We start from the raw sequence: 17,416 nt of genomic DNA, 5'->3' as shown, positions 1-17,416 counted from the left end.
CCATCGCTGTCCTGTCATAAAATGTTGTACTAATGTTGAATCCTAATGACATTCGTGATCTCCTGACCTTTCCTCTAGCACCAAGAGCAGGTCAAAATTTCAATGTATCCAATACTTTGATTTATGACCAAATACCTGCACTATTATTGACAACTATTGACATTCCCATCAGTCTCAGCTGTTCTGTGTTTAGTGCTAATTAACTAGTGTTAGCATGCTAACATGCTAAGATGGTGAACGTTATACCTGCTAAACATCAGCATTTTAGCATTGTCATTGAGAGCCTGTTAGCATGCTGATGTTAGTGTCAAGCTCAAGTACAGCCTCACAGAGGCTTGATTACATTCAATTTCATTCCCCATGTACCCATGGGGAATGAAATTCATATGTTGCTGATTAAGAGACACTCTACACAACCATGAATGGATTTACACAACTTTACTCATGTGTTTATCTAACTGTTCAAATCATATAGATGCAATTACGACACCATCTGAACCGCAACAAGAGCTCTAATGTTGTTAGTTTCATTTTGTGACAGAACAAGCCTTTGGCTTTCATCGCTCTAATGGTTTTGCTTCCATAACTGTCCTGTTTTCCTGTCCCTCAGTTTTGAGAATAGTTTCACTCTGTCAAGCAGTTCAGTCATGTTAAGTTATGCTGATTGGACAGCTGGGTCAGTGAGGACAAATGACAAGACTGCAAAGAACAAAATGTCTGAACAAAATCTGAACCAAATCAGCACTGAGTCTCTGGACTTTAATAGTGAGACAATGGGAAGTGGTCTATTGCCATGACTGCAGTAAAGTTAATATTGTGCAGTGCACATGTAAAGTTAGCAGTGTCTGGTTCCATAAAAATCGAAATAAGTGAGAGGTTTAACTGACTTCTTTCCTTGTTAAAGCTGTCTCTCTGAATGTGTCAAAACATAAATGTTACTTGGCTTTGGTGAACAGGCCTGATGCTTAAACAACGTTTAAATGTCTCCCTGACTCCCAAGAGAAAGCATATGAGTGAGAGAGTGATTATGCTGAGAGAACTGAAACTTAACTTTACTTAACTTATTTAAACATGAGACAGGATCAGAACGGCAGAAGCACAAAGACTTCTTCTGGGGACTTAAAGTCAAAATAAGAGTGGACCCAGTGTTGAACCCTGAGGAACACCTAAATAAAACAGCCAGAGGTGTAACTACGTATAATACCTTGTGAGTATTGGTGGGATCTAAGTGAAACCAGATAAAAGTAATGCTGTAAGGGCTGATTAGTGCTTCTGATTTTTGATTTTTTAACCTGGGGCTTATTCTTATTCCCTTTAAAGGAATAGTTCCACAGTTGGGAAAATATGCTTATTTTAGATTTTTGAGTTTGCTCAAAAGACTGATATAGACAAAACAATAACTGACAGCAACAAATGAGAATGATTATAAATGACAAGACACATAGAGAAAGAGTAAAAATGAGACACAATATAAGGAGAGAAAGAAAGGGAAAGCCAGGCTTCTAACCTAATAATGTCCTACTCCAAAGCACTACAAGCTGGGAAGAGGAGGGCCCACTCCACTGATTAACAAGTACTTTGACAAATGCAAGACGACCTGACATGACCTTGAGTGCATATTTGAATACACAACAATATTTTGGCACCATTTTTATAATAATGCATTTTTTTATCATCATTTCTCTGTTCATATGTAATAGAAATGGAAATGATATTTGACATGATAGTAATCAGATTCCTGTGAGGGCTATCCTCTCCCTGCTTGTCTCCCTCCACATGAAGGTCAGAGGTCAGACTGATAGGGATTCAGCGTCTTTCTCATAGGTGGATGCTTGCTGACAAGGTGGCTTGAACCCTTGTTAACCAGTTGAAGGTCATTCTCACTACCATCCTACTGCGCTGCAAGATTTAAACCTGCATGGTAAGACTAATAGCTTTGTGGCCTGCTGCCTTCACCATTCGACCATGATAACTGATTTATTCTTGCAGATGATGTGCTAATTGTTATACACAGCTCAATCTGAATATGATTTCCCCCCAGAACAGGTCCTATTATCTTACATTGTGCATCTAAAGGCACTCACTAACTTCCCATTTCCTCTTCTCACACTGCAGCAGCGGTGAGACTTGCTGACAGTTGCTGAATAATTCAATTGCAACATCAAGGTCCGAAGTGAGAAATTGCGGCCAGAGAGCAGCTGATAGGTCAAAATTATTATAAATCCAACCGTCTGACCATTTGTTTCCCTCTTGTCTCTATGTGTCTATCGTTCTGTCTTCCTTTCTGCCTCTCAGACTGTATTTATGTGTCAGTTTTCTCCCATACAGCTCGTTTCGGATGCATCTCGTCTGCAAACACTGACACAGACACTCTCAGCAATTAACACCAATTTTCTGTTCTGAAAGACTGGAGAAAATTCACAAAACTACTGTTTGTCTTTGTGAAAATTACAGTCTGCTAATTCAGTGTCAGATTCCCCTCCCTCTGTGCTTACTAAACATTGTAAACGACTCACTATCATAATGAGTGAGTCACTTTGTCCAGAGTTTATCATTACCATTTGTTTGACTCAACTTTTCTGAGCTCTGAACAAAGAGTCAAGATTGTTTCTATATTTAAGTACACTGCAACTCATAAAAATAAGTATTTTCAAGTGAACACAAAGTGTTTCATGTTGCTAAACCACAAAAACAGAATTTCTTGCCTTTCAGGAGTCATTGTGTGCAGCGCTCAGTTCTGTGTGTATGTGTGTGTTGTGACAGCAATGGAGAATGGCATGAGAGCTTCTGAGATGACAAAAGCTATTTTTAGTGTATGGCACAAGCCCACGTGGAGATGAGATGAGAGAGGAGAGGAGATGAGAGAGGAAGTGGGTAAAGATAAAGATGGAGAAAAAGAGTGAGAAATGAGAAAAGAGGATGGAAAGAGGAAGAATGACATATTACAAGGGCATTAGGGGTTACATTGAAGCTTTGCAGTGCATATACACCCACACCATCAGCGGCCCTGTATTTGTGTAAAAGGGAAAATTCTAGGTTGCCTCATTTTTACATGATTGTAAGAACCAGTTAAGCACATATTTGTATTTGGTACATTGTTTGTGTTTACATGTTGTATATATTCTGATATCATAGAAGTTAATACAATAGTTCTATGTATATTTTGAATAGTAAATTATGGTTGGACTTTGATATTTGGAATATGATCAAATGGCCACTATGGTGTCATTATATCAAGTATTGTTTCACAAAATTCTGTAGTACTAATTTGAAGCAGATTGTATTTAAAAATGGACAAAATTAGTTAATGAATTATTTGTTTTACATATATAAGTAGAGCCCAACATTGGCCAGGCCAAAACTATCAGCCGGTATAAGCTTATCACATGTATATCTTGTCATATATTTTGCTAGATAAGCAACAAAAATTGTAGTAGAGAAATGCCAAAATTATGTTTGAGTGAATTTAGAAACAGTGTCACAATTACATAGTTTGCCCCCCAGAGAGCAGTGACAAGTTTATTTTTCAAACGTGAAACGCTGTCAGGGATACTCCGGGCTCCACTACCCCCTAATGATCCACACCTGCTCCCAATCACACTCCTGCTCCACATTAGCTCCCAATCACAGTCAGCATAAAAGCCCTGCACTCACCTCAGTATGTGTCTGACCTGATTCGAATTTAGGACTCTCCATGCCACTCGGCATAACGCTTATATCTTGCGTCTCCAAGGGATCTCCTGTCTCCAGCAATCCTCCTGTCTCCGGCGATCTCCAGTCCCCAGCACTCTCCTGTCTCCAGTGCATTCTCCCTCTTACAGACTTCCTTCTCTCCATACCTACTCTTTCGGGCTGTTATCAAATAAAGAACATTCTTGTCCATCTCGGTGTCCCCTGCCTGTCTGCACTGTAACAGAAGGTCGGACCATTACCGAAAGGATGACAGCCCTGAGCCCCGATGACACCCTTCCCGGACCTGGAGGATGTTATCTGGCGATATCTCCTCACCCATTCCCACAAGCGCTTCCTCAGACACTTCTTCAACCCCTCTGGCTATCAGGATGATTACTCAGTTACAGACCTTCTCAGGCTCAGCAGAGGACTGCGAGGGATTTTTGTTGCAGTGTTCCCTGGTTATCGGGAATATATCCACACCAGTACCCCACTGAGCGAGCGATCCAAGGTGGCCTTCTTGGTGTCCTGGCTCAACGGACCGGCGCTCCGCTGGGCAGCAGACATCTGGTCGAGAGGCGAGGCTGTCATACAATCTTTTCGCCATTTCATATCACACCTCAGGAAAGAGTGGCATGCCAGTCAGTACCTCGTCAGCCAGTCCTCAGCTTGCACCTCTACCGGCCAGTCTTCAGTCTAGCAACCCATGACTTCGCTGCACCGGAACTCCACTGCTCGCCTGCTCCGTCAACGCCTCCAGTTCCAGCTCCGCAGCAGCCTCCAGTCCCTGCTGGATTGCAGTAGCCTCCAGTCCCTGCCGGTCGGCAGCAGCCAGCAACCCCTGCAGAGTGGCAACAGCTCCCCGCTCCCGGACTCTCTGCCGGACCTCAGCAGCTCCCTGGACTCCCTGCTGGATCGTACCCTCCTTCTCAGCCGGAGGAGCAGGTTCCGGACTTCCGGACACCACCGGTCCAGCCCGCTCCTCAGCCAGTCATCCAGACGCCGGCTCCCAGTCCTGCTGTCCCGACGACCCCTGGTTGTCGGGACAGCAGGACTGGGACAGTTATCTGGTTCACCGGCTTCCAGATGGCTTTCGTCTTCCCCGCCGGTCTCCAGAGAGTCCCAGCCTTCGTCTTCGACCCAGCCTTCTTCCCCACGCCAGGCCAGTCCCCGGGTCATCCACCGGAGGTCGTCAGCTCCATCCTGGTTCTGCTACCAGGTCCTCCACCCGGGATCCTCCGTAACACCTAGGACCGGTTTCATGGTCATCAGTCCGAGACTCCCTGCTCCACACCTGTCCAAGCTCCTGGTTGTCCGTCCGAGGCCTCCCAGCTCTACACCTGCCCAGTCTCCGGCCGGCCACCCAGATCAACCCGCTCCCCATGGTTGAGGACGACCACCACGTCGGCGGGGTTTTTCAGCCCTCGGGAGCTGGCCGTGGAGGGGGGAGGGGTACTATCAGGGATACTCCAGGCTCCACCCACCCTCCTACCCTCTGATCCACACCTGCTCCCAATCACACTCCTGCTCCACATTAGCTCCCAATCACAGTCAGCATAAAAGCCCTGCACTCACCTCAGTATGTGTCCGACCTTGTTCGAATTTAGGACTCTCCATGCCACTCTGCATAACTCTTATATCTCGCTTCTCCAAGTGATCCTCTTGTCTCCAGCGATCTCCAGCACTCTCCTGTCTCCAGTGCATTCTCCCTCCTACAGACTTCCTTCTCTCCATACCTACTCTTTCGGGCTGTTATCAAAAAAAGAACATTCTTGGCCATCTCGGTGTCCCCTGCATGCCTGCACTGTAACAAACGCCCTGCTCAGTATGTATCTTGGTGACACATATTAAATCCTAACTAAATTTAAGGGATGTGTTTATGTTCAGAAAGTAATATCAGCCAATAAATTGTCAATTTTTTTTTTCAACCCTCAAATATCAAGTATCTGTATCAGTCTAAAAAATCAAGTACCGCTCGGGCACTGATGTCAAGAGTTTTGTAATAATGTAATAATGAATAACAGTGGAACACAGTTCATTTAAATGAACACCATTTTGTGAAAATATTAATATCAATATTATAATATTGATTTCAACCATATTGTCCAGCTCTAAATTGTGGTTGTGTGGGAGTCAATATGTAACACAGCATTAGTGAATATAAGCATACTCACCAAACTCTTTCTCATCTCTATTTCATGTGGCAGCTACTGCAGAGGCCTAGCTCTACAGTGTGTCTCATCTATCAAAATTATTACAAAAGGATTTTCCAAATAACCACACCTGGGGAAAAAAGGCAGACATTCACAGCTAATTTTCCATGTCAATCTAACACTGCATCTCTATCTTTTGTGTCTGTCTTGTCTCCTGTGATCAGGCAACATATGTTTCTTCACAGAAACAGGCTGTTGGCCAGATGATGTCAGCGTCCGTCTGTCGCTCAATTTACCTTCCTATCATTTTGCCTGGCGATCTGTCTGTCTGGAGAGGCGATAGGGAGTTTCACAGTCAGCGCTTCTCAATGGTCAGTGGTGCATACACTCAACAGCAAAAGCCTTGGAGGCTATGCAAGCGAGACGCAACAGAGCGGAATCTATCCATATAGCACATCTATATTCAGGTCAGAATCTGTGTGTGCGCGTGGGCCAGTGTCACAACAATGCTTCCAATCTACAGCATGGCCTTCTTTCCCCTTCATATTGCTTCGCATCTAAAGCAACAAACCTGGAGTTACATGTTCATATGTTTCATTTCAAAATGTCATATTTTTTCCCAGCTTTATGTATGATACTAAACTATGACAACTGAATCCCAAGACGTAATAAAATACATTTTCTAAACATTTTGCACCTTTCCAGCAACTGCAAGTTCAAAATATAAAGTTGAAATATCAAACTGGTTTCTCTTTGTTTGTTTTCTCCATAGAAACAATAACAGAGTAATGTGAGTAGAAGAGACAGAGAGTTGCTGAGTAGCAGAAACCATAATGAAGTCCATTATACTGACGTTAAATGATGCTACCTCATCTCAATAACAACAACAGAACACCAACTGGCAGGAGACCAACAGTATTGATGCTCATTTCATGTTAGTGTCAATCAACACAGTAAAACACTATATAGACAGACACACAACATATACAACAGGATGCTAACAGTGTTTCAATTATAACAGTAATTTCCTGTTTTAAACAAAAGAAAGAATAATGTGTTGTGGATGTGCATGGATCCCTGTTAAATGTAAGTGTGTGTGTGTTTGTGGCTATCTGTGAGTGTGGCCGCTGTCTCTGCATGCATCAAGCGCAAGAAAAAAATCTAGTGACAAAATCTATTACCTTAACATCTCAGGGAGTGTCGTTATCCTGTTACAAATGGCCCCCAGAGCGGCTGGCGTGTCAGGGATGAGAAATTTCACACGCTGTGGCATGCAAGCGCTTGAGTGTGAATTGTCACGGAAGCCTCTCTTCCATTTTTATATCACAGTCTGGCATTGGTAATGCCACTAAAAGCGAAAATCCACTGGGAAACAAAAACCTGCGGGAGGTCAGGTTAATGATCCTGTGTAGTTTGACCAGGATTTTTTTACTAGTGACACGAAAAACAAGACAGACACTAAACTTGCAGGTGGATATTGAGTGATTTTTAACAGATACATGAATATTTTCTTGTTTTTAACTTAGTATTACAATGAAATTACGCCTGTATAAAAACTAAAACGAACAGTCTAAATACTCAACTACCCAGTCATTGTCAGTGGAACATCTCAGATGCAATTTCTTCATTACATTACAGATTGGTGCTAAAACAATGACTCCATTAATCAATCAGTTGATTGACAGAAAATTAACTATACATTTGATAACTTGAGTATTTGAGTATTGGTCTAAGCCATTTATTAAGAAAAATGCCACACTTTCGGCTTCCACCTTCTTAAATGTGATGTCTTGCTGCTTTAGTCTGTTTTATATAATTGTTAACTGAATATCTATATGCAGTATATCTGAATATCTGAATATTGAGACTGTTGGTCAAACAAAAAAAGCAATCTGAAATCTTTATGCTGTCTTGTGTGGCCTTTTTAATTTTTTATTTTTTTTTGCATTTTATACACTAATTACCAATAGCATACTGTCTTGACACTGCAGACCTTTGAGGGAACAGAGAGCCAAAGAGTCAAAAATGGAGGAAGCTACTGGAGCTTATTAGTTGTGGAACATCCACTATTATTTAACCTACTCTATCGGAGTAAAAACTGCTCCATAAAAACCACATGGTTTTCCAACAGTTATGGGACAAGAGTCAATGGTGCAAATATGTCTTTTGAATAAATTGTGTGAACTTATTGTGCCATTAGTGACCGAGTTAACAAGCTTGCTGACTGACAGCTAGCAAGCTTGCTAACTGGGGAAGCTTTTTTACCCTTTTTAATTAAAGGAGTAAACGGCCCAGTACATAGTAAACAGTAAATAGAAAGAAGCTCGGAGAGCTATTGTGACTGACTAGCGCTAGCATATTCCTGGCTGGCTAGTGTGTTAGTGGTTAGCTCATCAGCTACAGCAGTTTACCAGCTAGTCCTGTTAGTAGTCCCTATGTCAACAAGCCTTTAGCACCGTGTATTTTGCAAGGATGTGCGGATGAATTTTGCTGTGTGACTGGGCCTGTACACATTACAGCTTATGGGTATAATTCAATAAGTACAATTAACGAAAGATGTGTAGATTTTTTCCACAAATAATAAAATAAAATAGATGATCTCGTATTTTTTTTCCTACTCAGAAAATATCTATTCAGCCTCTTCACCACAGTGAGAGTACTACTACTGGTTACTTAAATTCAAAATATGCATTTAAATAAGCTATTTAATTTGAATTGATTACTGATGGGCATTTAAATTGTGTTATTATCATCTGGAAATCATTTCAATTACTTATTTCACAATCTTAGTTTCTATATCCACTTAGCCATACTTTTGAATCCAGCAAAAAGAGTAATTCTTCAATTATATAGAAGCAATCTGAGATTCATTACTTGTAATGTGTATTTTATAATGATATACCAAGTAATTCATGACCCCGCAGCCCTAATCAAATGAAACTGTAAGGAGCGATTATACTGGTTATGGTATACAAAGAAATACATTAGATTATATGCTACACCACAGCATCAAATGCGAATATTACAGACTGCCCTGAGATACACACACCGACTATGTTCAGCAGACATGCTACACATGCTTTCTCTACCTTTGCCTGTTACTTTCTCTCTTTCTGTTCTTTGGTGCCTCTCCCTCTCAACTCTCCCTCTTTATCACTTTCTCTTCCTGTCTCTCTCTTTTTACAGCCTAAAATTTGATTACCTCCACAAAGGCAGTGGGAATTAAAGGAGTGAGAGACAGAGCACAGAAGGAAAAAGAAGCAAGAGAACAGAGTGTCTGTGTCTAACCAAAACAGTACATTAAGTCCAGGCAGGCAGCCGAGTGGAGGTAACACTGCATTTAGCACCCTGGAAGGGAGGGCTTCTGGACAACTGTCACAGGTGCAGATCTGTGCAAATGTGGGGAGATCTGAAGGCGCAGGGGGACGAGTGCGGGAGTGTAGAATATAAAGATTGTGCACAGGTGTAAGTCGAACCCTGCCTATCTCATGCATGCATGGATAGCGAGGACAGGCTCACACACATTCACACTCTTCTCGTACATTTCTCATGTCTCTGTTGCATGACTCCATTGGAGCTAATGACTAATAAATAATGTATACACACTTTCCTTTACTTGCTTACTTTTCCCATCTCTGCCCCTCTCTGTTTCTCGCTTTCAACCGATGCAAACACACTGTTCTGTCTCCCTCTCCCTCCCAATAAACATATGTGCCCCCCACCACTCAAACGCACACACTTACAGACACACACACACTCATGGTTTGATGGTTTATGTATACTATTTTATTTTGAAATGCTCTTTTCCCCTCATGTGTCTGGTAGTTTTACTTCCTGTCTTTGTTCGCTTTCGCCAGTTTTGATTGTTTGCTCCGCCCTGATTAGTTTCACCTGTGTCTCGTTAGCTCCATTGGATTAATCTTCTGTTTCCTTGGACCTTGCCTGAATTTTTGGATTCCGGTTAGACTGCTTCTGTGGTATTGATTACTGCCTGATAACTCTTGTAAGCCTTTTGTATTCTATTAAATTGTCGAACTGCACCTGCTCTGCCTCTTGTGTCTGCGTTTGGGTCCAATCCCTTGTTTCCCCTGCTAGACACGAATTGCAACACACAGTGAGTCACTTTTCACAGGAACAATCTGTCCCGTTAATGTGAGGTCACAGCTATCATTTTTCTACTTATCAGCCCTCTGGATTTAAATAAAGCCCTATAATTGATATACTGTTGCCTAGAAACACAATAGGATGCCTCAATAATAGGATTTACCCAGAAGCCTACAAGACCCCTTTAGATGTGAGCTGTGTTGCTCGTGTGTCATATTTTGCTGTAAAGAGATTTTAGAGGATATTCCATCCGATTTCTTTTGTGTTTGTATCCCCCTATCAAACCTGCCAACTTTTTCTTATTTCCCAGGAGCCTAGATTATTTTTGTAGTTCAATTTTAAAAGGATTTTGACGCTTTTCAGTAGGATTAATGGGACAAATTGGTCGAAATGGAAAATCATTCCCAGTGGTGACAGTTTTGCTTTGTTCTGACTTTTTCATTTTATTTAATTTTATTTTAATTATTTATTTATTTTTTTAAATAATGGCAGCCATACCTTCGCTTCTGATGTTTTAGAGATTTTTTCTTTCTTTCTCTTCTGGTCTCAGCTGATGCATGAGCTCCGATGGCATTTAGAGGAAGTGCACCCATGACCTCAGTGCCCAGGCATGTCTTATGTAACGGGAGCCCCCTCTGGTTATGAGGCATTTCCTGGCATCACTGATAAAAGATTAATGCCTATTCTTATACTACTCAGAGCACTCTCTTCCATGAGAACTCTTAAAGCATACAGTACAAGAGGACACAAGATGCTGAGATAAGCCTGATGTAACAGCATGGGACAGTATTAACAATCACTGATAAAAGCTACTGAACTGCACAGATAGTACATGGGTTTAACTTTGTTTTGCAAGTTTATTAATCACACCGTATGATAATATAATACACTTAATGTACTGTAAGTCCTTTGCACTTTTTGACTTTTAGTTTTTTTTTTATTTAAAGGTGGCTGCCTCAAATTCCATGCCCCTTTTACCAAAATATTTATTTAATAATGTAAGTTTTAAGACTATCAAAGTCACAGTCAGTGCTTCCCGTAAGCAGACGGTGCTTAGGACCTGCCATATGTGTAAATATATTTTTCTATTAAAAATAAATACATTAAGATTCAGTCGGTCACAGCTGAGAAATAACATTTGCCTCATTTGAGCCTCATTTCGATATTTGTTGAAGTCTATTTATAGGCACTTATTGTGCTATTTTATCACAATTTCTCCTTCATTATGAGATCAGCGTTGTTTCTATGAATCTGTTCCTGCCTGTTTTATGAGACTAAATGAATAAATCATGGAATAAATTGACACTGCTCTGTCAGAGGTAATGAGATACGGTAGGCTACATATTAGCATGAGAAGATAATCATCTAAGCGCCTCTGATATCTGCCTCTCTGTTGGTTTTCTGCCCAGATACAGGAGTGGCGAATGGGAACATGGCAGGATGCCTGCTAAAATCTTGCAGGGTTTATAATGGATATTTCCCTCAATGGTTTTTGTGGTGATTCAGAATGTATTCATGTAACCCCAACCAACCCTGTTAATATCAATTGTGGAAAAACCCACTGAGAATGCATTTTGTCTTTTTAAAATTAAACAACTAATAACTGACACTGATGCCTCTGCTAGTGATGTTACGATACTATTACTAATGCTACTGTTGCATGTTCTGCTATTACTTCTGCAACTACTACTAGTAGTAGTATTAGTTAGTACTACCAATATGACTATTAACTCTGGTTATAAATACTACTACTGGAGCCTGTCATCATATAAATTTTGTATTAATTTGTGCTAAAAGTAAATGTGAATTGTATGATATCTGAATTAATTGTAATGTATGATATACTGTATGATATGAAAAATTGTGGACTCTACGGACTCGACCTGGACAGTTTTTAACATTCAGTTAAGCTACACCATCACCAACATCCTACCATAAACATAACAAATGACACTCTAACTTGAATTTAAGGCTACGCTAATCAATATTTTTATATTAACAATGGATCACATGACCTGGTGAAGAACATGTGTAAGTGTAAGGGGTCTTGTAGAGACAAACCCACAGAAAATGATCACGTAACTCTGTAGTTCCCCTCAACTCTACTCTGTTTTAGCATCTTTCAGCTCATTGTTTTGGTTTTCTGGGATCACAACTTTACTGTTTTGGGTCACTCTCACTGGGCTCATCAACCTTTTTTTGTTTTCAATGAAAAAGGTCTGATACTGCACACCTGCCTAACACCAAAAAGCAAACGGACAAAGTTAACAATTAGCTAGTGAACATAGAGTAGCATTTAGCCGCTAAAGATCCAGATATTTCCCAAAGGAGTTGGTGGAGACCAAAAACGGAGCTAAAAGGAGAGTGAATATTGAACTTACATTTTTCAGGTGCCCTGAAAAACAACTTTAAATGAACGCTAATGTTTCTCTGTGTCTGCTAGATGTGTAAAAAGGCAACTGTTGGCTAACACGCTAACCATAACAAGTTTATAAGGTGATAATATGTCAATTTTGTGCTTACAGCTTCAAACAAATTTACTTCAGTATCCTACTATACTATAATTTCGTTGTATACTGGCATACTACATTCATATTATTTGATCAATGTACAATTTTATAGTAATGTCTTGAAAAATATACCATTCACTTGTCATGAATACAATACAGACATTTGAGATTTTCGTAGGATATTGTTTCAACCACCATTAGAATATGTTAACTAGTATAATGAGTTGAGAAGCGTTCTATGCAACTAATGTTTTCTGTTCTGTGACCACTTTCTCCTGTTCTCTCTCTAACAAACTTTGTTAGAGTAAATGCTCTGTGTGCGTGGCGAGCACATACAAATGAGTGTTGAAGCATTCAGTATGTGTGTAATCCATCAACTGAAAGTGAGTCAGTGGAGTCTCACCTTGACATAGAGCTGTTGGAACTCCTCCAGGTTGAGCCGGCCGGTGGGACAGTCCTTCAGGAAACCCTTGTACCACTGCTTCAGCTCATGTTCGTTAAACTCTGTGTTCTTCACCAGGTCCTCCATCACTTCAGGGGTCAGCTTGCTGTTCTGTTTCCCCATTTTGCCTGCAAAAAGGGCACACACACACACACACACACACACACACAGACACACACATACAAAATGAATGATCTTAAGCATCTTTAAATTAATAAAGAACACAAAGAAGTGCCTCTTTATCCAGTACATATTATGAACCTAAAAGTCTGGAGGGCGTTTGGGAGAGTGATTTATCAAAGCTGATAACAGAGATTTCTAGAGAACTGTGAAAGTGCAAACCAAAGCTCCATCTAAAAATAATGGAGTGTAATATGAGGAACTGGAATAGTGTCACGTTTGTCACAAATCTGTCCTGTACTGTTGTTTTTTTTTAATAGGGTCTGTTTGTAAGACATACAACTTTTCTTTACTGTCTTCCCTTGAGCAGCAGCTTGTCCTAGTTTTGTTTGTTTGTTGTTGTTTCATTTTTAGAGGAACTCTGAACCCTTAAAATCTTTCCAGAGTTTTTGAATTACAAAAATAAACTGTATCTTAAAAGAACACAACTAACAGTAAAAATGAAAAATGATTCCCTGCCCTTCCTTAGCCATGGCCTGTTAAAATGTTATTTTTTTCACAAAGGTTTTTAGCTATTTACTCTCCAAATGCTGAGTATCTCACTTTCAAATGAAACTCTTTGGATTTTGGAAAGGGTAATAATGACATCTTAAATTAGTTTTTCTAAAAACTCAAGTGTGTTTTTATGTGTTTACAGTCCCTTAATTTCTCCAGTGTAGCTGTTTGCACCCAGCTGCCTCTGTGGATAGCTGATGTATCTGCACAGTGCTGATGCTGCCACTTTATGGCCTTGATTAGTTCATTAAACAACCCGTAATTATCATAATTTTCAAAAGATGGTTAGAGTTTTGGAACATTTCTACTCTTACTCTCTGCTGAGATGTTTTATTAGACCTTTTTAGCTTGAAAAGACCATGGGAGAACCGAGGCAGCAACAGTATGTGTGCTGCCAATCTGTCTCTGTGCATAGGGGTGAGGAAAGGAGACTCAGGCAAGCATCCAAGAGGTGCTACAGTCATATACCAAGGCCTACCATGCTGCATTGGTTTTTGCAAAGCTCCATTTAAGGGTGCTTCTTTAAAGTGACCCTTTTTCGAAAGCATAACATAATTTGAGATTGATTTTGTACCTTCCGGGATGCAACTGGCTTCTATTTATTTCAATTCGCTATGAAAATCAAAAATGCAGAGACATGACGCTCACCTAGGACTGATAATGAATCACTTTGCTACCTTTTTTGAATGCCGAAGTTACATTATTGCTGTGTGGTAATGACGTTGCCAGCAGGGACTGTTTTCAAAACTCTCCCTGCGGTGCTTTCAAAGAAGATCCAACATCCAACTCTGAAGATGGCTGCCAAACAACAACCTTTTTTACCTTTTTTACTGCTAGAATTACATTTTCACTTACATTCATTTACATTTTTTTTCCCCAAGCATTCAAGTTTGCTAATGGTTCATTTTCTGGGCTTGAGTGTGTCACAACATAGCTCAGGAATGTACTGCATTTCAGCAGCCGACTGTCATACCCTAGATGTCAGATTGTCATACCACCAAGGCAAATTTCCAAAATGGTTCCTGCTGAAATAAATGGAAACCAAGGATATCAAAATATAATGTATAGTATGCTTTGCACATTGATAAGTAATTTTGTTGTAAATTTGTTATTTGTCATTAATTAGCTAAAACAAGCAATACTACTACTATGCTTTAAAGGAATAGTTCAACATTTTGGGAAATACCCTTATTCGCTTTCTTGATGAAAGATCGAAGATCAATACTAGTCATGTCTGTAAGCTATATGAAGCTAAAATTAAAATATTAAAAATTTAAAAAAAAACTCTAAAGCTCACTAATGAGCACATTTTATTTTGTTGGTTAATCTTTACAAAAACTGAAGTGTAAAAATAACAATTTGTGGTTTTACGGGGGGTTAAGCTAAATTAACTGGCTGCTTGCAATAGGTTCATATTTAATGTACAGATATGAGAGTGGTATCAATCTTCTCATCTAACGCAAGAACACGAATAAGCGTATTTTCGAAAATGCAGAACCATTTCTTTAAGTCTCTATCTGGATGGAATTGGGTAGGGAATAGGGTTTGTATTGGTTTATTATGACAGAGAGATGTGTATGTATTTTTTCATACAAGCTCCAATATACACAGGGGTCAAATTATTTTTGAAAGTTGAGAAATAGAGGAGTGAGGAAGGTCTGTGTGTATCTATGTAAGTGTGTGTGTGTGTGTGTGTGTGTGTGATGGGTTTAGGCAGCAGCTCACTTAGCTGATCTAATTTGGTTGTCGACATTGTTGATGGAGAGGGAGAACAGTGGAGAGAGAAACACATCGATGAGACAAGTTATTCTTAGTGTATTGAGAAAAAAAAAGCTAATAAACAATTTCTCATTTCGCAAAGACCCCTTAGAACTTTCCCAAGCAGCTCAGACAGTCCCTGCACCGCAATTTGGATTTGTCTAAGGAAGATAGATATACTTTGCCCTGAAATCCAATTTGGAAAAATGCTTTTAGCCAGGCTCAGCATGACCCACCAGGAACTCAGGATTCATAATGTATGAAACTGAATGTTATGAGTTATTACAATTTAAATTTCTGTAGGTACGACAAAGGCTACATTGTCCATATGGTAATAGGAAATGACGTTAGTTAATTAGATAATGGTAAACAGAAAATGCAGTTTAATTAGGGAAACAATGCAACAATTTCATAAAAAGAAAAAACAGTAATAGCTTATAAAGCTTAATAGCTTATGGGAGGTTGAAATGAGAATCCACACTTCCACAACCAAAAAATGGCAGGCAGGCCGATAGAAGAGAGGTATAGACACACACACACACACACACACACACATATATATATAGAGGCTATATATGGAGATTATCACAGCAGTCCATGCTGTATCTTGTCCCTCTGGACCAAAAGCTGGATGGATGCCCTCACTATCAGCTGAGCCCAATGAAGCGCCCCGACATGGCTGTTGCTCACCGTAAAATGTCACATCTGGCAGATCCTTGATGAATTAATTAGGGATAAGCAGCATTTTGGACCTGCGTATGGCTGAATGTCATCTCAGCTACTCATCATTAGTTTTCAAAAGACTATTTGATCACCTGCATTTGTGCAAATCAAGGCCCTACTCTTTTTGCTTTGTGACTCCCAAATACAGGAAAATAACAATGTCTTGTGCTTAGGAAGCCTTGATTACAAAACTGACGCTTACATCAAATACTGTGGATATCTTGGGAACTCAGCTATGAGTTATGGGTCATTTATTGCGGTGAGACACGTTGGTAGATAAAGCCACAGGACCATAACATCCCATTCATCCAGACTTTCCCCCCCTACATTTGGAGCCCTGGACTGGTAGGCCATCTAGTACCATGACCTGTGTGTAAGGAGGTAGTACTCTTTGTGGTCGTTATACCACAGATTATGCAATATGAGCACACAAAAGTGTACAGATAAAAACCTTGCATATCCATATCTGGTTGCATTTGGAATTGGTATTGTACATTCATAAAGTTGGGGGACTTGTGAGAGATAGATTTTAAAAAGAATCGAAGCAGCAGAGACCCAAATATCCTGACTTTTAGTCCCTAATATGGGTCAAGATTCAAAAACACTGGAACCTACATTTCCCATAATGCAACTTAAAAGAATCCAATCAAGAAGGAATCACATTTATTCATTTCTTTTTTTAGTAAAAAAAAAAAGAAAAAAAAAGGGGGGGGGGGTAAATGTATTGTTAATTGTTTTTTGTTATTAAAAAAAAGAAAAAATGTCTTTTGGAGGGGGATGTTGGTGTCTGTGTTTGACTGACAGCAGCTGGCAGACTGCCAGAGTGCCGCTGTTACACCGTAGACAAGGTAAACCAACTTGTGCTGTAACCTACGTGTCATGGATAGACAGTGCGTTGTTAGTGGTACTGAAGAGTAAGGACCACACCAGCATCTAACAGCACCCAAGTGACATTTGCAGGTACATGCTGTTTAATATACTTCAGCTGAGCAGTTAATTAGCTATCTTGCCTTTAAACTGATGTTAGCAGTGCACTCTCCCCGGGTGAATGTTTGTTTGGTCGCTCGTTCCACAAGCTAAGGTGCAGGACAGGACGCGTGTTCATGTCTGTAAGTTAGATAAGAAGGAGACTATAGCAGGAAAGCTAATGTGGGTTGTTGTTCCGAGTCTGTGGCTCTTGTGTTGTGTGGCAGGCTGCTCTGCCTGTGATAGAACGCTGATGTCACTGTCACAAGATTTGATTGGCTGTATCGAAGTAAGGTCTCCATATACATAGTAAGACAGCTGAATAGTATTCTGTCGAATTAATGCTAAACTAGGGGGCGCCATCATGAAACCAAAAAATATAAAATACACATTTCTCCCTTTTGGTTTCAGAT

General features: G+C 40.2%; 1 protein-coding gene across 1 annotated transcript in view; it reads right to left on the bottom strand.

Moving 5' to 3' along the window:
* The window catches only part of vsnl1a (visinin-like 1a), a 34,506-nt gene that overhangs the window by 13,413 nt on the left and 3,677 nt on the right, over positions 1 to 17,416 (bottom strand). The window contains exon 2 of the mRNA XM_044170415.1: positions 12,843 to 13,009. Within this exon, the coding sequence (XP_044026350.1) occupies positions 12,843 to 13,004 (162 nt within the window). The 5' untranslated portion in view covers positions 13,005 to 13,009. The remainder of the gene's footprint in view (positions 1 to 12,842; positions 13,010 to 17,416) is intronic.

Source organism: Siniperca chuatsi, linkage group LG16, assembly GCF_020085105.1.
Source record: "Siniperca chuatsi isolate FFG_IHB_CAS linkage group LG16, ASM2008510v1, whole genome shotgun sequence".
Taxonomy (NCBI): domain Eukaryota; kingdom Metazoa; phylum Chordata; class Actinopteri; order Centrarchiformes; family Sinipercidae; genus Siniperca; species Siniperca chuatsi.
Note: the sequence above shows the minus strand (reverse complement) of the source record. Positions and strands in the feature narration are given on the sequence as shown.